The 21,068-nt window shown below is 36.6% G+C and overlaps 3 protein-coding genes across 3 annotated transcripts; 2 read left to right on the forward strand and 1 right to left on the reverse strand.

The window, feature by feature from the left end:
- Positions 1-96: 96 nt before the first annotated feature.
- Positions 97-4,826, reverse strand: LOC128378953 (transmembrane protein 265-like). The gene is made up of 3 exons (XM_053338542.1): positions 4,742-4,826; positions 1,917-2,149; positions 97-285 (listed from the first exon to the last, which is right to left on the reverse strand). Exons 2-3 carry the CDS (start codon positions 2,145-2,147, stop codon positions 133-135), a joined length of 384 nt encoding a protein of 127 aa, XP_053194517.1. The 5' UTR covers positions 2,148-2,149; positions 4,742-4,826; the 3' UTR covers positions 97-132.
- A 4,282-nt stretch (positions 4,827-9,108) lies between these two features.
- rusf1 (RUS family member 1) lies at positions 9,109-14,865 on the forward strand. Its single transcript, XM_053338510.1, has 14 exons — positions 9,109-9,338; positions 9,434-9,511; positions 10,793-10,907; positions 11,287-11,332; positions 11,796-11,828; positions 11,914-12,019; positions 12,853-12,954; positions 13,196-13,266; positions 13,364-13,548; positions 14,058-14,115; positions 14,199-14,263; positions 14,350-14,460; positions 14,553-14,618; positions 14,702-14,865. Exons 1-14 carry the CDS (start codon positions 9,189-9,191, stop codon positions 14,785-14,787), a joined length of 1,272 nt encoding a protein of 423 aa, XP_053194485.1. The 5' UTR covers positions 9,109-9,188; the 3' UTR covers positions 14,788-14,865.
- A 784-nt stretch (positions 14,866-15,649) lies between these two features.
- On the forward strand, positions 15,650-20,822 carry zgc:153292 (uncharacterized protein LOC100003014 homolog). Its single transcript, XM_053338521.1, has 12 exons — positions 15,650-15,782; positions 16,907-17,108; positions 17,223-17,255; positions 17,625-17,743; positions 18,166-18,274; positions 18,548-18,580; positions 18,685-18,717; positions 18,818-19,051; positions 19,255-19,358; positions 19,495-19,660; positions 19,943-20,005; positions 20,196-20,822. Exons 1-11 carry the CDS (start codon positions 15,718-15,720, stop codon positions 19,985-19,987), a joined length of 1,143 nt encoding a protein of 380 aa, XP_053194496.1. The 5' UTR covers positions 15,650-15,717; the 3' UTR covers positions 19,988-20,005; positions 20,196-20,822.
- Positions 20,823-21,068: the final 246 nt, after the last annotated feature.

Below are 21,068 nucleotides of genomic sequence, written 5' to 3' on the forward strand. Positions count from 1 at the left end.
TCTTTCATGTAACTTCCAGCCTCTCTTCTTGTCTTCACGGTTTGTGCAGCAGCTGATCGTCTCCAACAAACATCCGCAATCAGAAGCTACTGGTTGTGTTTCTAGTGTTTAGTTTTTCTTTTAAAGTCAGGCTCAGTCTTTAAAAGTGAGGAGGTACGAGATCAGCATCAGTAACAAGGGCGCTGAGACCAGAATGGAGATCCACACCACGATGGAGATGATGCCAAACTTTTTCGCCTGTTGTGAATACCTCTCAGCTAATGTTTTATCTCTTGTCGTCTTAGCCTGTAGAAGTAAGAAAAAAGACAATATATTGAGTTATTAGGGTTAAATAGTGCATTGATTAGTGATTGGTGATTGGTAGAACTGGTTGGTAGTCACTTTTTTTTTTAACTTTATTTAAATTCCTCCTAAGCTGTATCTTGAATAGAGGTTTCCCTTTCAATGGATAACGGAAACCTAAAGTGTCCGATAAGAATAGAGGTGGTCTTAAGCCAGGTTTATAGTACTGCGTCAACTCAACGTTATCGTGAACCTTTAGAACAGGGGTGTCAAACATGCAGCCCGTGGGCCAGAACTGGCCACCAAGGGGTCCAATTCGGCCCACTTTTCTTCCGGTCTTACTTCCTTCCTTCCATCTTTCCTTCCTTCCTTCCTTCCTTATTTCTGTCCTGTCTTCTTTTCCTACTTCTTGACTTCTCTTCCTTCCTTCCATCTGTCTTTCTTCCATCTTTCCTTCCTTCCATTTTTCTGTCCTGTCTTCTTTTCCTACTTCCTTCCTTCCTCCCTCCCTTCTTTTCTTCTTTTTTCAATCCACCTGTCTTTCTTCCCTTTCTTCCATCTTTCCTTCCTGTCTTGTTTTTTTCCATCCTTCCTTCCTTCTTGTTAATAATCCGGCCCACATCAGATCAAATTAGGCTGTATGTGGCCCTTGAATGAAAATGAGTTTGACACCTCTGCTTTAGAAGTTCTGCGTCGGGGTTTAATGACACTGCAATTCTTCACCAAACCACTAGGGGGTGTGCGGTTCCTGAAAGATTTATCGTGAAAGTCGAAACTGGAAAAGCCAAAATGCTGGAAATGATGCAGTGTGGACCAATCACAGCATGAATTGGACTCGGGATAAAATACGTCTTATAAATATTGGAACTCTGTAGCGCCTCCAATAGCTCAAAAGTAATAGAAACGTAAAAATGACAGATAGGAATGAAGTGGTCTTACTCTTCTTTAGTGGATTGTGATGTGTGGAGACCGTCAAATATGTCATATGCACTTGTGACAACCGTCCCCATCGTGGGGTTGATTGTCCCGTTGTTATTTTAATGGAGAAACTAAAACAATGGAGGCTATTCTTAAATACAACAACCTAACATATCAATAATATCATTTATCGCGATCATTTCTGGGACAGTATATCGTCCATCATAACCTAGTTATCGTGACAGGCCGAATGACCAACTTTTCTTTTTTGGATATCAATGGAGGTCTACAGCCCGGAGAAATAAAATATATAGGCCTAAGGATCTGCATAAACACACAGTACACAGTACTGACTGTAAGTAAACGTTTCCTTTAATACTTTAGAGATTTTTGGTTACAGATCTCCAGAATGACAAACGACCACGACCTGCCAGGAGTGCGTCAACTAAAGGTTAAATATCAGACACCATACGCAGTCCTACAATAAAAAAGTTTTAATAATATCATTTATCGCGATTATTTCTGAGACAACGTATCGTCCGATAAAAGTAGTTGAAAGTCTCATCTCACTCAAATTCAGAATATTTCAATACTGACCCTTTTTAACGGCGCCGTTTAGGGACCGACACCTAGTGAATGAATGCGACAACCAACCCTGTTCTCCACCGCATTTTAATTGACAGGTAAAAGAGGAAAAATCTGTAAAATAAATATACCTTTACTGAGTTTATTAAAGCTTTGATTCCGATGCAGGAGCATCCGCAGATGATGCTGCAGATGGCCAGTTTCCTGTGATGTTTGTCTTCGCAGCAGGACGCAGGGAAGCATGAAGGCATCCTGATCACTTGATGACGGGTATCGTTATTTTGTGCTTCGCCTGATTCAGCAACAATTTGCAACGGGACCTGTTCCTCCATCGCTACCTTTATCTGAGGTGAGTCTGACATTTCTGGGAAAAACAAAAAGACAAAGAAAGAGAGAGCAATTAATCTTAGAGTTTTTGTATATTTTGGTGTAAATGATCACCTATTTCTGTGTTAGACCCTTTTAGCAAACTTATTAACGAAGGTTTTACATTTATATTTAGAATTTATAGTCAATAAGCCCGATTTAAATGAAACTATTCTAAATTATTCCAGTGATTAATTATAAAGAAAGAGAGAGAGAGAGACAGTGCTCAAACTTAATGCCTTCCCGCCAAACGTGCAATTTATGTAAGTTTTTAATGACTTACTTAAAATGATGTCAGTGATTTATTTTAAAAAATGTCTCTTGATAGAGTTGTAAAGCTTTATGGGTATCTGAGCTGCTGATATATGGTCTTAACTTGGTTCACAGACTTGATAGGTTTGTTTGTTTTTTAAGATAAAGGGACTTTAATGAACTGGTTTCAACCTTTTATGGACAAACCCTGCTTTAGTCAATGTTTAGTTTATTGCAATTTAGGGTTACAGGTGAGTGTGATAACCAACTTTCTTGTGTGTTTTGTGTGGTCTTTTCAGGATTATGCAGAGATGGACGATCTCACAGTTGTTTTAAACTTTTCTGACTTCATCATATTGACATTGTGTCTGTTCATGCTCCTGCTGGCACACTCTTGGTATGATACCTCCTGCCAAAACAACACTGTGAACCTCGTTTTTCTTGTTTACACATATGAGCTAATCCTGATTGTGATTAAGCAGCTACGAAATAAAACTCACACCCAGAGTCATTGTTTGCTGAGGGTGTATAAGTATTGAAAAATGACCCTGAGTAAAAAAACCTGATCAGCTCGCACACATTTTCAACTCAAGTCTTAAAACAACAGTCAGGTGAACAACAACACTTTTTCCTCATTGTAATCATTCCTCCTGTTCATGCTGGCTATTAAAAGATCTCCTTCAAATGTGCTTTTCATCAGATTCATCATCAGATTATTAACAGTGAAGCATCAGTGTTAGAGCAGCATGTTACTGTTGTAGCTGCTGGAGGTGGAGCTAGTTTATACTACTTTATATACAGTTAGCTAGTTTATACTACTTTATATACAGTTAGCTAGTTTACACTACTTTATATACAGTTAGCTAGTTTATACTACTTTATATACAGTTAGCTAGTTTACACTACTTTATATACAGTTAGCTAGTTTAGTCCAGTGGTTCCCAACCTGGGGGTGAGGCCCCTCCAAAGGGTCAGCAGATAAATGTGAGGGGCGGTCAGATGAATAATGGGAGAGGAAAGAAGACACATTTTTTTGTCTAATCTTTGATTCTTGCTGAAAAATCACTATTTAGTGGAGCTGTTAACAACTCATAGACATCTGAAATGTGAGCCTGACTACACACTGCTTTTTGTAAAGATGTCAAAAAACAAAAAAGTTGACAATCTATAGTGTCAATGTTCATCTGAAAAGTAACTGAAGCTGTCAAATAAGTGTAGTGGTCGTAGAAAGTACAATATTTCCCTCTGAAATATAGAGGAGTGGAAGTATAAAGTAGCATCACATGGAAATACTCAAGTAAAGTACAAAAGTACCTCAAAACTGTACCGAAGTCAGTGTTCATTTGGACATCTGACTGAAGTTTTAGGACAGACGAGTAGAAGACCTTTAAATCTGACACTTTCATTATGACGATATACACTGGAATCAACCCGAGTTATATTTGGATGCCAATTCTGGTGTAAAAGGAAGTCTCCAGCCAATTGAAACTGATCTTCTTGTGTAATTTACTGTACACAATGCTGCTGCTGTGATTTATGGCGACAGATAGACAATCCCCCCTCAGTGCCTTTTGTTAAGTTTGTATTAATAGCTGATAAAAAGGTTTTTGTCTGAGCTGTACCTGCTACCATAATGTCTACAGCTCCCAGTTTTGTTTTTTTAAAATAATTGTCGCCTACTTGTCTTAACATGTTGAAGGAAATACTCAGATGTTTTCAGTCTTGCATGGGAACGTCAGTGTTTGGGGGTTTTTACAACATGAAACAGAAAGCACCCATTGAATGGCGTAGCATATGACACAATTTCAATTATTTCCTGTTGACTACAGAAAAGAAAAGAAAGCATTAGACACAATGTAATGTGTCCCCAGTGAACTCTACAAGAGATTAAAAAAAGAAAAAAAAGAGATCACACCCAAAAACCCCCTGCTTGTGAATTGATAGTTTTTTGGCAAGTTGTCACAAGGAAATAGTCTAATCTCTTGTTTTGATCAAAGAGCGGTATGCAACATACCAGCATATTCTCAATTGTTTGTCACTGTGAAAGCGTAACCAACAGAGAGTTTTGGAGACCGGGTGAAACCAGCCTTCAGTGTTTGGTGTTAGTTTCGTTGTGTAATATTAACACAAGTGGCCTGTGAATCATTTGTAGTGAAAACAACCTGAACGTGTCCTCAGATGTAGGAGCGTGTGAAAACATTAAATGTGTGATAAAACAAACAAAAAAGAAGAAATCTCACTCTTCTTATATTTGAATGAGCCAATAAAACCCAGATGTGACTCTTTAAACACAATTAAACCACATTTCAGAGTCGGATTCTTGATTAAAAGTACAAACCTGACACAAATGATCCAAATTTAAAGGCTTCTTTTGTATGGACTCCTCAGTTTCAACACACTCCAACAGGTGTCTTCTTCTTCTTCTTCTTCTTCTTCTTCTTTCTTTCTTTCTTTCTGTCTTTTTTAAAAACAGGATTACACTTTAAAACTTCTTCTTTTTTTATATGTGAAAGAGATTTCCTTCACGTGGTCAAATCCAAATACACACACACACACACTCTTCTGTCCTTGTAGTTGTAAGAGTCCAAACTGATAACAGATCCACAGCCAGCCTGTTTCTCCTTGAGCTATAAAAGTTGTTGAATGACATGACTGAGAGCGAGTAAGGGAGTTAAACTTGTGCAGAAACCTCCACGCCCATTTACTCTCCTCCTCCTCCTTTTCTCACTTCTCGCACCCTCCCACACATTTACCTAAAAAAAACCCAACTCTTAGGTCACTCGGTTACAGTAGTTCTCATATTCTCTTCCTTGGCAGGTTTCTTCATATCTTCATGAGTCACTGTGTCACAGACAGTGTTACAACCCCTTTTTTTTTTTTTTTTCACTGCTGTCCTGTTTCATGAGCCACATTCCTGAGAACTTGGGAAAGGTGTGTTAGCACTTGTCTCGCCTCGGGGGTTGAAACAGTCAAATCAGTAAACATGTTTTTGTTTTTTTATGCCTTTTAATCAGCTAATGTTGTGAATCCTTACTATTCTTCTCTGTGTCCAAGTGTTTCTATTCTCATACCACCTCTTTGCTCTATGACCCACTGATAAGAGATATTTGCCCCTCCATAGCTCAGTAATTGATCATTTTCTGCTCGCCTCCCTCCCCCACCCAGCTGACGTCACCCAACCAGCTGGATCTTTCCTCGTGACGACACAGAGCCTAGGAGGGATCGGCTGTGACTTCAATCCCATCGTCACGTCTTATTTCTAAATATGGGCAACAATAAACCGCACCTGTTTGGCATCACGGTTTCAAAGCTATAACCAGGGTTGGGAAGGTTGTTTTGGAAATGTAATTGGTTACAGATTACTAGTTAGCCTATTTAAAATGTAATAAGTAATCTAACTATTTCAATTACTTAATCAAAGTAATGTTATTTATTACATTTGATTACTTTTCTAATTTTCTAACCAATGTTTTCAGCTGTTAGGGTAAATGTTCCCATTAAGCACCAAAATCTAAGTTCAGGTGTTTTTCATGGATACTGACATGATTTAAAAGGGAGATCATTTCTTATAAAGCAACATTTATCTCATTTAAAATGAATTCATTAGTTCATGTAGATTTTGGAATATAAAATAAAGATATTTAATGAAAAAAGTCAAAAGTCTGTCATGGGCTTAATTGGTACTGTGACACCATTTAAGCCCATGTCTGCTCCAAATAAGCCCACATCATGATTTATTTATGATATATATATAAAAAATATTGATTTAAAAGAAATAAAGCAGCAATATATGTATTCAGTAACATGTTAAATATTAAAAAATGAGGAAAAAACCCTCCTGAGCAAAATCTTAAAGGTCTGACTTCAGATGTAACCCCCTTTGTAATCATCAACATTTTCATCAGTAACTGTAAATGAATTATTTCTCAGGAAATGTAATGGCTCACAGTTACATTTATTTGTAAATTACGTAATGTCATTATATGTAACTAGTTATTCCCCAACGCTGGTTATAATATAAACACTTCCTCATCCTCACTCAGCACGGTTTTAAATGATTTGTCTGTGAAGAGTCAGGACGAGTCAGAGCAAGACTGCGGAAAGGTCTTTTGATTTGTATCTGAACTCGGAGGCCGAAACAAAACAACCACAGCTATCAGATAAGACTCAGAGTCTGCACAGTAACAAAGTGATATGCATACCTCACCTTCATTCACACATATTAACCCTCCTGAGGAGGAAGGAGAGAAGGAAGGAAGGACAGGAGGATGGAATGAGGAAGGAAGGAAGAAAAGAGGTAGCTTAAAAGTAACGTAATAGGCTATTTTTGATACATCTATCTTTTTATTTACACCGGATTTCTATCTAATATTGTTCTCTAATTAAAATTGTACATTTTACAGTATTATTATGCTTTATTGTACATGTTGTTACTTTTATATTGTTATTTGTATTTATCTGTTGGTTCTGATATCCGATTGGAGATGAAGCTGCAGTTTTGTTCACAGAAACAATGACAGATATTCATAAGTGAGTTTATAATGATGCTATTTCCTCTTGATGTGTTACTCTAACATTTGTATCTGTAGTTTGTATGTGTGGCTGTTTAACATCATAGTTTCTTGTACAATACACTTTATTATAGGACACATATACAGTGAGTTTACAGCACCTCGTGTATATAACTGGTCTATAAACACACCAGGATGAAAAGCAGATGTAATGAAAGTTGTAATAAAGTGTCTACATTCAAGATAAAGAAGAAATATATTGACTGATAAGAACAATTGGTTTTGAAAAAGTTTTGATTTTTGATTTGTGAATATAACATTTGGTCAAAAATAATAGACAAACTAATTGAATATTTAGTGAATCCAAACAATAGATTTTTAAAGTTATGTAAAAAGAGGATATATATCAGCAGTAAAAACGTGATGGTTTACTCTACAGTTGTGTTTATACAATTTATTTATTATTTTGCCATTTAAAATATGTATGAGGGGAGAAATTATGCCTGTATAGAGACCATGATAAAAAAAAAAAAAAACAGCTTCATTTGGTCAATGTTGCTTTTATGCTCTTTTTTTAAATTAAAGGAAGCATACGTGAAAGCTATCACGTTATAACATGACATGCATCACGTTATAAGGTGCAACTCGTGTTTGAATGAGGAAGCTGTGTGCAGATCTCATTTCACACAATTGTGTTTAACCTTTAAACAGCCAGGAGTGGAAAATGACATCTAATATATATATATATATATATATTTACTTTGATGTTACTAGTTATTTCATTTCCACCTAAGTAAATATTTCCACAAATAATTTAAAAATATTTTGTATATTTTGGATTTTATGAGTGTATCTCCACCAGGATACGTTGCCCCTTATTAAGGTATAAAAAAAATTATGTCACGATTATTTTTATTACACATTTTTACTATTATTGTTCTGATTGTCTTTCTACTTATTATTTATTGTTCTTTATTCTTTTCTTATTGCTGCTCTTATATTCTATTTTGCTGTCCACTTGCTGCTGTAACAATGCAAATGTCTCCATTGTGGGACTAATAAAAGGAATATCTTATCTGATCTTATTTTAAGGCTGGATTAGTACCTCCAGGGGCAATTAATTATGAGCTGGGAGCAGGTACACTGCAATCAACCAAGTGCTGAAATACTGTCATTTCATCTCAAGGCGAGGTATGGCTCATGTATGGTAATATCAGATATAGACCTGTATATCACACACAACACATAATATTACTAAATGCACAGACAGAGTAATAGTTTTTACCCTTTACAGGTTCATCTTTCTTGCCTTTTTCTTGGCAAAGTCAGACATCAGGTGCTAAAAGTCACAAACTCAGACTTGAGCCATCAAAGAGAGCACAGAAATCCTCCTTAATGCAAATACGACTTTATTCGGTTACAGTCTGCGCTGTAACAAACTAACCACAGCACATTGTGACCTGTTGACCAATCGTCACCCAGCCGTCAAATTGACAAATATCAAGTCTTATGTCAAATCATAAGACTTGATTTTCTTAGAAATAGCTTTAAAAAAAAGTTTTCCATTTGAATCTCGTTTCCTGTATTTCTACATTTAGTGACAGCGGTGATACAAAATCCAGGCAATAATGAAGTTGGTTATAATGGTATTTTCTGCTAGAAAGTATAGTGTCACCTACCTAGACTGGACTGGATTATCTCAGAGAGGCCAAAGTATCTTTGAAACACAGTTTAAGTAATGTGAAAGCTGATTATTATTGGTGAAAATGCAATAAAGGCAGATTTCAGAGTTTTTTCATATGTGGACCACTTTAGACCATGCAGGAATAGATAGAAAACCAGTGATTGTCTGTGAAGAGAAGGCCATGCGGTTAAAAACTAATAAATAAAAACAAATTGAAAGTGGGGAGGAGACACAAAGTGGAAATGACGCCCCAGACTAACAGCATGTTATAACCACATATAGAGCCTCACTTCTAACAGATTAAAAGAAAAAATAATCACATCAGATAAAGGACATGATGTGTGCCCCTCTCCACACACCTGTAGCGGACCATTTCACGATATAGTGGTATTTGGAGCGCCTCTTTGTGACGCAATCATAGCCCCGCCTTCGAATCCCAGCGCACCAATCAGGACGCTCCAAGCCATGAAGGCGGAAAAACAACCCGGAAAAACAAAACAGAGGAGGACACGTCGGCTGTTTGCAGTAACACGCTCTCCTCAAACCAAATGGACTTTAACTGAATAATTCATATATAATTCAGCCCCGACATGGACGGAAGTGCAGGTGTAGTTTTGGCCACAGAGAGATATGGCCGAGCTGAGTCCTGGAAGTATTCAGTAAAAGATGGAGTGATGGAGAGGAGAAGAGAAGAGAGAGAGGGACAATCAAGAGGAAACTCTGTTATTGGAGTCTTTAAAGTAAGGGGTCTATAAGTGTTTCCATGCAGCTCCATACACAGTTAATACACTCCTCTCAGCTTGGTGTTTAAACATTTTAATATTTACTTTTTCAGAGTGTTTTTCTGCCTCAAGGATATCCAGAGAGTGTGAGTGAGGACTACCTGCAATACCAGTTCTGGGATACTGTTCAGGTACAGAAGATCAATGGTTTAAAGTAACTACATTTGATCAAATATTGTACTTTACTAGAATATCTTCATTTGATGCTACTTTATACTTCCACTCTGCTGCATTTCAGAGGGAAATATTGTACTTTCTACTCCACTACATTTATTTGACAGCTTTAGTTACTTTTCAGACGAAGATTTAACACAATGGATAATATAACAAGCTTTTAAAATACAACACATTGTTAAAGATGAAACCAGTGGTTACAACCCGGCCTACAGGAATCCTGGTGCAACATAAAGGAAGTTCATTGTTGTTCATTGTTCATCTACCAAGAACAATGAACAACAATGCATTTTGCAGCCCTTTTTAGGGGTTTTTATTTAAAATCCCTACCTTTGTCTCTCTAAAGAACTAAAGCTAAGCAACCTAAGCACAGAGAGACAAAGCACTAACCTAACAACTAATGGTAAACAAAAGTGCTGCCCACTCTGACCACTTGGGTTGATATTTCACATGAGCAGAACTTCCTACCACATTTTACACTGAAACATAACTGAAGGCAGATTGGTCGAAAGAGCCCACTGAAGCTGGGGGAAGCTGGCCATTAAAAACCACAAGTCTGAAGGTGGTACTCAATCAACTTCCTGGAACAATCTGTAGACTCACAGAGAGAGAGACTGACTACACTACAAAAAATACTCAGGCGACCTCTGGGTCATAACAACGTCTACAAAAAGCAGTGTGTAGTCGGGCTCACATTTCAGATGTCTATGAGTTGTTAACAGCTCCACCAAATAGTGATTTTTCCCTCTAAACTTCTCACATGGTTTCATTTCAATAAATGTTCAAATGATCCAATATTTCAGGGGGGGCCCCACTCCTAGGTTGGGAACCATTGGACTAAACTAGCTAACTGTATATAAAGTAGTATAAACTAGCTAACTGTGTATAAAGTAGTATAAACTAGCTCCACCTCCAGCAGCTACAACAGTAACATGCTGCTCTAACACTGATGCTTCACTATTAATAATCTAATGATGTTATATATAATAATATATCACTACTTTTACTGTAATACTGCATACTACATCACTCATAATACTGCAGTACTTTTAATGTAATACTGCATACTACATCACTCATAATACTGCAGTACTTTTACTTAAGTAGGATTTTCATGCAGGACTGTGACTTGTAAGGGAGTATATTAACATTTCTGTATTGGTACTTTTACTTCAGTAAATGTTCTGAATACTTCTTCTAGCACTGCATCAAACTGAAAGTCTCTCTTCTCCTCTTAGGCTTTCGCCAGCTCTCTGTCGGGGACTTTGGCCACTCAGGCGTCTCTTAAAGGTGTCGGGGTTGGAAACCAGGAGGCAACAGTCGCTGCGGCCACAGTCACCTGGTTATTAAGAGGTGATATATTAAAATATAACATAAATGACTCATTAATTGATGCAGTGAAAATTCAGGTTTATATATTTATTTCTCTAATTCATTTAAGAAAAAAACAAACAGATTTACAACACTGTTAAAGATTGTGTCTAAAAAGGGAAAATAGCATCAGCACAGCATTTCTCTTCCACTGCCAAATGTTGTTGAATTCATGATGTATTAAACTTAAGATAGCATGACAGTTTTAATGCCTCTGTTGGTGCCAAATATTTTTTCTGCAGGGGCTGAATTTGGCCCACGTGCCACTATTTTCCTACCTCTGCTGTACAAATACCATGAAGTTAATGGTTAGTGCTCTCCTGGCTAGCAGCAGAATAACAAACTAATATTTTCCACACAGATGGAACCGGCATGCTGGGGAGGATCCTCTTCGCCTGGAAGAAAGGGTGAGCTCATAATTCCAATAAAAGTTTTAGGAACTGATGAACAGAAACTCTGGATTTGTGCTACTTTGATTCACTGATGATAATTACTCTTTATAAGAGCTGTTAACATTCTGCAGAGTCGTTTTTAAAAATTCATCTTGGTAATTAAGTGTCAAAAAATACTGAAAAATTAACGTTATAATTTCACAGAGTTAAAGGTGAAATCTACAAATGTCCCGATTTGTCTGATCAGCAGCCCTAAACCCAAAGATGATCAATTTACTATCATATAGGACAAAGAAAACTATCAATTGATCACATTTTAGAGGCTGAAACCATCATACTTCTGCTTAAAAAATTACCAAACCAATTATTTGATTATCAAAATAGTTGTTGATCTACTTACTGATGATCAACTTATTAATAAATTGACTAATTATTGCAGCTCTGCTCTTTATAATCAACACATGTTTCTCTGTTTCAGGAGTAAATTGGACTCTGAGGCCAAAAAGTGGAGGTACGCATGGTGTCCAAAAACTTTAAATAATATGATGTTTATTGTGACAATCATAAAAAATGTTGATGTTTTTATTCGTCACCAGACTTTTCGCTGATGTTCTTAATGACATCGCCATGTTCATGGAAATATTGGCTCCATTCTTTTCTCCTTTCTTCACCATGATTGTTTGCACAGCAGGAATATTCAAGGTAAATAAATATTAATAACTCAAGCAAGATTTTTTTCAATATGGGATCCTTTTATTCTGATGTGTTGTGACTGAACAGACCTGGAAAGTAGGTTTAAAAAAAAAAAAAGTCTGCTTCACCACCCATTTTCCATTTTATCTCCCTTCTATCTTTTGTTGTTGTTACTATTTGCATTAATTAGCATAAGCAGAGATATGGGTGTAGATCACACTGCAGGAGTCAGACTACACACTTTAAAACCGTGATAGTAAAGTTGTCGTAAAGGTCCAATGAATTGATTACCAAAATTATAATTGCTAATTATTCTTTGGACAGATTAGACACAATTTTACCTAGATTGTTATGTATTTATTACTACACTTAAGTTGATTTAAAGGCCCTACAACTTTTTTCTCAATGAGCTTCTAACTATAAGGGATGATTTCCTGGTTAAAAATAGAAAATTCAGCTAAAAGTAAATCTGTTCAACCTTTTTAACATGAGATATTTCTATATTTCTATACATCTGAGCCTCTTCTCACTTTTGGAGTCATGTTTCAAGTTTGGAAAAAGTCTGATGTCATTCATTTCTGTGCACCATTAGGATTCAAGCAACATTTGACAATATGATGACAATTTGTGGTTGTTACTTAAAAAAAATCAGATCTGATCAAACCAGAATCCAGAAAGTCCCAATGAAGCATATTAAAACAGTTTTTTAAGTGTTAAACTCTTAATAAATAAAACATTGAAATTGTTGCTTATTTAGTTGGGAATATTTACTTCTTTGTAGAAATACTCAATATTTAAAACTTTAACACAATTTATTGCTCATATATATTTCCCTCCTCTAGTCCATCGTTGGCGTGGCGGGTGGAGCAACCAGAGCGGCTCTGACTGTTCATCAGGCTCGAAGAGACAACATGGCCGACATCTCCGCCAAAGATGGCAGTCAGGTACTTTTAGGATTTAACTGAAGCTGTTAGTTCATGATGGAGCAACACAAGCTGAACTCTGATATCTTGTGATTAATAAGATACAGAGGGACACTTTCTACCATTCATGTGCGCTTCTATATCTATTTCTATACTAAAATCATTAAAATACAATGGAATATTATCATTCATGTCTCTGAATGGTTGCTGCAAAAGGGTAAATTTCACTCTTATTTGCCTCCGTGTGTTTTATTTCCTGCAGGAGACTTTGGTGAATCTGGCTGGTCTGCTGGTCAGTTTGTTCCTCATTCCTCTTGTCACTGATAATCCAGCGTAAGTCGAATAAGAATCAAACATATGAGTAAATAAATAAATGAACTGTACTGGGAAAATCCACCTCCATTTCCCGCCTCTGTTTCTGCCCCCTCAGACTGACTCTCAGCCTCTTCTTCCTCTTCACCATCCTTCACCTCTTTGCCAACTACAAGGCCGTCCGCTCGGTTGTGATGGAAACGCTCAACGAGGCACGGCTCGCCATTGTGCTGCAGCAGTACCTGAATGACAGGCGGATCCTGAGTCCGCAGGAGGCCAATCTGAGAGAACCAGTTTTCTTAGGTAATAAAAGAGTCTGATTTTTATTTATATAGCCAAATATTAAAAATCACAAATATGTCTCAAGGGGTTTGTTTTACGACATACGACATAAGTATTATGAGCTTGGTGTAGTTAAAGTATTGCAGTCAAAGTAGTGGTTTGGTCCCTCTGGCTGATGACATCATTAGATTATTAATAGTGAAGCATCAGTGTTAGAGCAGCATGTTACTGTTGTAGCTGCTGGAGGTGGAACTAGTTTACACTACTTTATATACAGTTATCTAGTTTAGTATTTTAAAAGCTGGTTTTATTATCCATTGTGTCAAATCTTCATCTGAAAAGTAACTAAAGCTGTCAAATAAATGTAAGTAGAAGTAGAAGTACAATATTTCCCTCTGAAATGTAGAGGAGTGGAAGTATAGAGTAGCATTAATGGAAATACTCAAGTAAAGTACTTCAAAATCATCCCTAAGTTTTAATATATCTGTGCATTTAGAAATTATCAACCCTTTTTTTCACTTTTTTTCCAGAGTTCAGGAAAACAGTGCCAATCAAACTTGGTGTGAGGCTGCAGGAGGTTGTTCAAAGGTAATTTCACATGCATGTTATGCTTACATGATACAAAAATTAACACATTATAAAATATTGATGTAATTTGACTTATTTTGTAGTCCAGAGGAGCTTAATCTGGCTTTGAAGAACAACAGCAGTCCTCACCTCTTAGGAGTGAGAAACGGTATGTCAGGATGTGAATCCTTCCTCCTCACACATACATAAAATGTAAAGTTTGGATGTATTTTATCTTCTGTTTCTTTCTTTCAGGCTGTGTCTGTGTTTGTTTGGGACCAGACGCATCAGTACGAGATGAAATCAGAGCAATGTGCCAGGCTGTGTGGCTCCGCAGTATGTTGAGCCCTGAAACACTAAAACAAGGTGAGCATTTACCTCCATTCATTTTCTTCATTCACATTAACAGAAGTTACGTTATTTTTAGACATTTAACATCTTTATTCTGCTCTCTCAAGATCATTGGGAAAAGGTGCATGAGAGTCACAAGATGATGGAGACAATGTTCAATCAGTTTCTTAAAGGTGAGCACATACACAAACTGTTTTAACCCCTTCACAGGTCATGAGATTTATTTAATTTAATATGCTGCTAACTTCATTTACAGGTGTGGAAGCTGCAGGATGGGACATAAACCGAACTCTGCTGGACTGGGATGAGTGGAGGGTCGAGTGGAAAAGAAAAAGCAACTGAGCTGTGAAACATCTGCAGCTGTTTCTTATTGTTTATATAATTTTTGTTAAATGTTTATTAAACAATATTACTCTTGAAGGATTCATACTGTGTTTAAATCTCAATTGGTGTGATGAAAAATCTGTATATAATCTGTATATATTTCTATGGGGATATTTTAAGGGTTCATACAACCATAAAAAAAACATCTGGGCCTTAAAAGGTGCTTGAAAAAGAATCAAATCCAAATAAAGTCATGGAAATCGATTCCATATTATGGTGACCAAATGTTTTATCTTGTTTTGTTTTGTCTTTTATTGAGTTATATATCAAAGCACCCCCTCTCCCCTCCAGAAGCAGTGCTGCCTAGCGTGTGCCTATCAATAAAGACACCACAACATATTCCATATTGTCTATAAGGGGTTGTGAAACAAAAATAATGATAATGATGACTGCACAATTGCATCACTTTATTCCCAATTCAGTATATAATCTAAGCATTTTCTTGGAAAAGAAGTGCTTTTGATTTTGTTATTGACGGGCATAATGAAACTCAACGGGTCTTTGGTTAGGGTTTAACATGGTTTTTATTTGATTTTGCTCTTTACAAATAAAAATAAAATATAACTGACTGTCATTCCATGCATGTCCATGTGGTGGCGCTGTTGAGCCTCCATAACCCGTTAAAAAACGACGAAGAAGAACATCAAGTTAGCATAGCAGATATAAACATGAACACTTAAGGAAGAGAAGAAAGAAATACTGATAATAAAAAAAAAAGTATACTTCTTTATACTGTCTAAAACTTTATAATGATTTTAGACTTGCTTCGTCGTTACTCTACAAGCTTTTAAAACATGCTACGAGGTTGATGTTTTCTTACTGATAGCTCGAAGAACAACATTATTTGTAGTTTTTTTATACGAAATTTGAACCTAAATTGTGACTAAAATGGGGCGATATAAATGTGCCTACAACTGTGAAAGCTCCGGTGAAACTGACATGAAGTTTTTCAAGTGAGTATTAAGTGTGTCTGATCATTTTCTGATTCAAAACATAGCATGAGTTTCAATATGAATCACGTTTGCCTGGGATTTGCATTTGTGGCATCATGTTTTATTGTTTTAAAAAGACACCACATTAACTATCTTACATTAGTCTGCTTTCCTCATGTGCTGAGTTTATTTGTACAATGTAATATTACTAATTTATAGTCAGAAATGCAGTCGTTTTCATCAGACTTGGAAAGATACTGTCATAAAACAACATTGCAGTTTTATTCTGATTACTTAAACACTATCTTAGAAACCATGAGGCTATTTTTCAAAGCTCTACACACTAACCACAAAACCTTAACATCAAAACAACCAAACATACATCTATTATAAAAGCAAAAAACAATGATCTTGCAAAACTCTTCAAACTCTTTCAAAACTCGTGTTTTTACGTCAATACAGTCACACATAAACCATCATTTGAATAAACACACAAAACACCAACTACACATTGACAATATTAATGAAGGACACTTGTGACTTTTGCTTTTTTTCTGTGTGAAGGTATGTAATAAACACACATTTAACTTAGATTTGCATCTGCTTACATTACATATGACCCAGGTTGCGAAATAGCAGCCTGTGGGCTAAATTCGGCCCCTGCAAGCAAAAATATTTGGCCCTCTGACTATCATAGTTGATGTCAAAACTTTGACAAAGCTTGTTACATCTAATCCTGCCCCATACACCAGTAGAGGCATTAAAACTGTCATGCTATTTTAAGTTGAATAAACCTTCCAGAAATTAAAGTTTAATACATGAATTCAACTACTTTTGACAATGGAAGAGAAATATTGTGTTGAAGCCATTTTCCCCTTTACATCCAATGAAAAATTCTGAAAAAGGTGACTCCTGACATATGATAATATCCATTTCTAATGTCAATATAGAAATGTCTGGAGCTTTAATTCCAATGTACACGTTCTTTCTTGCTATTATTTATATAAAGTTGAATTGCCAATATGAAACAGTCAAAATATAGTCACTTTTAAATAAAGTTCACTGTCCTCCACTCAACATTAAATAGCACATATGAGGACTTTGGTTCTGTATTGTTTTAACAAGTTTTTTTTTTGTTTCTTCAGGTTTCCGCTGTACAACCAGAGAAAACTCAAGAGATGGCTCGTCAACATGAAGTGGAAGGACTGGACACCGTCTCGCTTCTCCGTGCTGTGCAGCAATCATTTTGAGGAGCAGTACATCGACAGGACGGGCAAATCTGTAACGCTTCGAGAAGACGCAGTTCCCACCATATTTTCATCCCCTGACAAGACACAGAAAAGGAAGGTTTGTATCTAGTTACTCGGTTTCAGTGGTAAAAACTCTTTAATGGTTCGGTGATATTCATTCACTAGATTAAAGGTTTCTTATGCAACTACGTTCTCTTTCTCCCTGCTTTAGGCTTCCATGAATCCAAGAAGTAAGAGATATAAGGTGAGCGCATACTATATATATACCTATACACATTACAGTTTTGCTATATTTAGCTAGTAGTCATTCATGGTCATATGGGCTCATCAGGAGGGCGGCCTTAAAGAGACAGAGGTTGAACTGAGGGGCTGCATAAAGAGCCATTTTAAGATAATAAGGAGTTGTTTTTTTTTATATCTCTGGCTCATGCAAAGCTACTCTAGAGGAGTCCGAGAATAAAAATAAAGAGGTGGAAATGAGCATGATAAGTTCTCTTTATAAATTAAGAATACGAACTGAAGCTTTTTTCAAGCTGTTCTTCACTGCAACGCCATGGAGTCAGCATACTTACTTACAGCCAGACTAAGTACTGTTTCCTTGTATTTTGAACAGTCAGCTGGTGCTAAAGCCTCACAGACGAATCCAACTCAGTCTCCAACGACCACTCCCACCAGAGCGAAGCGCAGCGTCTCGAACAAAGAGCCCAGCCAGACAGAGGAAGAGCCTGCGGGGTATGGTACTTTAAGACAGGAAAGCACCAGTCTTTATTTTACTGTTTTATGACCATTTTGTCATTAGGATTTTTTTTGTGGTCTTCTGCTCATGTTTCTTTAGTGTAAACAAACCACTGAATAACAAAACTAATTGATAAGAAAGTAATAGATTGGGTCCAAAGATTACACCAAAAAGAGTGGGAAATTCATAATAAAGCAGGTGTTTGCTACTAAATCACACACTCTGTCATTACAGAAGATGTATCAAACACACTTTTTCAGGTTTATATTTTTTATTCTGTGCTTTACTCGTACATCTTTTCATGATTTATAGTTCAAAAGACTCCTTATATATCTTACATATTGCAGAGAATAGACATATTCTCATTTGGGCTCTCGCCTCACTAATTTTTGTCTTTTTTTTTGTCATTTATCATCAGAGACAAAGACCCAAAAAAGTCAGACAAATGGAGGATTATAGTAGATGAGGGGCTGATGAAGATTGAGTCTTTTCCACATTTCTTCCATGGAGATTACTGCGTACCCCAGGCAAGTAGCTGCACACATAGACAGGATAAAAAGCAACACATGGTACAATAAAAAGACATTTGCATATGATTAGTGTTAAAAAAAAAACAAGCAGATATACATGTTGTGACAATACAAGCGTTTTTCATCACCAGACTTCAATCAGTGTTTTAGTAACTTGGAGTAACTTTAGAGATGTTTATATGTCATGAGGCTTGTGTTATCAGATGTTTACTATCAAATATAGTCATTTTAATATTTACATTGTGTGTAATTTTTCACATTCACCAACAGGATATTCAGTGGGCTCCAGATGATAATGTCAGTGTAAGTAGGCAGCATGATTTCAAACTATAATATTTTGTCTTTTATGTTTAACCTCTCTATTTTTAAGAGTTTTAATCAAATGCTCTCCTCTGTACTTTTTGCAGACAGACGGTAAAGATCCTGACAATGTAATAGAGGTACGACACAATCGCTTAAAAGTGTTGCAACAAAGCTACGTTAAATACAAACCAAAAGCTGACTTGGATTTTAAGTACGATCATGTTTTTGTGATGGCAGGTGAAAGAGCCATGGCAGTGGCTCGGTCTGGATGTCCGAGGACCTTTACCGCAAACGCAAAATGGACACAAATACATCTTGACGGTGACGGACTATCACTCCAAGTGGGTGGAAGCTGTACCAATGCAGATGTGCCTCCCTTCACATGTGGCAAAGCACGTCGCGGACATAATCGCCCACTTTGGATACCCGCTCCGAATCCTCTCCAGACTGCCGCATGACATAGTCCACAAAGTGAGTGCATGGCTGATTGAAGGGGTCATATCATTGAGAATAAAAGTGGACATTTCATACACATTTAAATACAAGTTTTGGAACTTTTGACATCTGACATCTTAACAGAAACTTCCCTCCCAAGAAAACTCACAGAGGAATATTGATAAATTGTTAGCCAGTGTCTGACCTGCATGTACTGTGTGAATATGTTCCCACTTTAGATTAACAGAGAACTGAAAGATCAGCTGAAGGTCACCCTGGCTCTCGTAGTTTATCATCAGCAGACGGGTACTGCAGATCTTATCACACAGCAGCTGATTGACAGGTCTGTACTTTATGTTATGAATGTATAAATGTACTTTACTATGTATTTTACTGTCACATTAATTATGATACTGTAAAATCTCTCATCATGCCTCCATGTAAATACTGTGATGTTTGTGTTTTCTGCTTCTCAACAGGATGGTGAGCGATCTCATAGAGGAGCACGCGGCCGACTGGGACGTCTACCTGCCCGCTAAGGTCTTCAGTCTGTGCTTCAAAGAGCATTCAGTGACTAAGCAGAGGCCTTTTTCAATGCTTTGCTGTAAAGGACTGGAGCCTGTACAGTCTCCCAGAGGACTAAATGTAAGTGATGAAAGGTTTGAATGTTTTAGTTTCGTTTTTATATGTAAAATGAGGTGTTTGTGAGGCTGTAGAAAAGCTAGGCTGCATTCCTGCAATCATTGGTAATGATGTGATAACGTGTATCTCATGATATTCTGTAATTTATTGTTATATTTTTGGGGGGTTTTTTGTTTCTCTTTTCTCCCTCCTTGAATCTTTTTATATTGTTTTAATGCTGTAAAGTGCATTGACACACTTTATATAAACTTATACCTTTGTGTTGTTGACCTCTTTGTCCTACAGTTTGTCTACTCTAAGATCCAAGAGAGTGCCTTCGTGATTAGATAGATATTTAAAGTGCATTTGGTAAGTTGAAACTTAAGTACATCCCATACATTAATATAATATTTTTATATTTTTCTGTGGTAAACAAATTTGTGGAATATTTAAGATGGGGTTTTTTTTGATGATTTTTGTTTTTCTTAAAGATAATAATGCATATTTGAGAATATTAAGTAATATACTATAATAATTTGGGCAAATGTTTTTGCTGCAGGGTTGGCCAGATTTGACCCACGGACCACTATTTGCCCACCCCTGGTGTACAGTTTGTGGCACCTGGCCTGATTTGAATGTGTCTCAGCTGCTGTGTTGATTCAGCTGTGCTGCTCACTACGGTGACAGCTGTTACCAGGCTGAGAGGCGGAAATGAAGTCCCCCCACATGAAAGATGCAGTCAGCAAAACGTAACACCTGTTTGTTTCATCGAGGAGAGAAAGAGAAAGACATGAAAGTTTACAGAGGGTCTTATGATGAACCTCTGTCCACTGTGGTCAAAAGGGATTTAATTCCACAGAACTGCACTGCTGCTGAGTGCTGAGCAATGAAGCTCCACCAGAATACTTTTAAGAAATAAAAGTCTTTGTTGAAATGTACTGGTTTGTTGAATCATGATTTTTTTTTTATCCTGACCCAAGTATGATTTTAAAGGTTGATTTAAATAATAATGCATTCACAGCGTCCACTTCTTGTTTTTGGCTTTGCTTTGATAGAGGTTTTTTTTTAAAAAGAAGAGTTCCTTACTTCATCCTACACCCATTTCAGACATCAAATGGTTATTATGATTGTTTATCTACAGTTGCTGTCATTTCTTTTTTGTTTTGTTTCACTGCCTACAGTATATATTTTATTTTAAAATGTTAAAAATAAATAAACTAAACTAAAATGATAAAATAGCCTTGTCCTAACAAACAAAATGTACTTATGGAAGAAAAAAAATCGCAATTTTATGGTCCAAGTGAGGATTCTATAAAATATGAAGATTACAACATGTTTGAATGGTATTTTTTGAATTTCGTAATAAACACAGGTCAAATTTGGACACTTACATATACGAAAATGTGTATCAGCTGCACTGAGTTGCCCTAGT

The sequence above is a fragment of the Scomber japonicus genome, chromosome 18 (genome assembly GCF_027409825.1).
Source record: "Scomber japonicus isolate fScoJap1 chromosome 18, fScoJap1.pri, whole genome shotgun sequence".
Taxonomy (NCBI): Eukaryota; Metazoa; Chordata; class Actinopteri; order Scombriformes; family Scombridae; genus Scomber; species Scomber japonicus.

What these genes read in the sequence shown, in the direction of transcription:
- LOC128378953 (XM_053338542.1), bottom strand. Translation starts at nt 2,147, where the DNA reads ATGTCAGACTCACCTCAGATAAAGGTAGCGATGGAGGAACAGGTCCCG. An exon ending in CTTTAATAAACTCAGTAAAG is followed by an intron (nt 286 to 1,916) that starts GTATATTTATTT and finishes TTACTTCTACAG; the next exon opens with GCTAAGACGACAAGAGATAA.
- rusf1 (XM_053338510.1), top strand. Translation starts at nt 9,189, where the DNA reads ATGGACGGAAGTGCAGGTGTAGTTTTGGCCACAGAGAGATATGGCCGA. An exon ending in AGTCACCTGGTTATTAAGAG is followed by an intron (nt 10,908 to 11,286) that starts GTGATATATTAA and finishes TTTTCCACACAG; the next exon opens with ATGGAACCGGCATGCTGGGG. An exon ending in GAGAGAACCAGTTTTCTTAG is followed by an intron (nt 13,549 to 14,057) that starts GTAATAAAAGAG and finishes CTTTTTTTCCAG; the next exon opens with AGTTCAGGAAAACAGTGCCA.
- zgc:153292 (XM_053338521.1), top strand. Translation starts at nt 15,718, where the DNA reads ATGGGGCGATATAAATGTGCCTACAACTGTGAAAGCTCCGGTGAAACT. An exon ending in ACAGAGGAAGAGCCTGCGGG is followed by an intron (nt 17,744 to 18,165) that starts GTATGGTACTTT and finishes ATTTATCATCAG; the next exon opens with AGACAAAGACCCAAAAAAGT. An exon ending in AGTCTCCCAGAGGACTAAAT is followed by an intron (nt 19,661 to 19,942) that starts GTAAGTGATGAA and finishes TTTGTCCTACAG; the next exon opens with TTTGTCTACTCTAAGATCCA.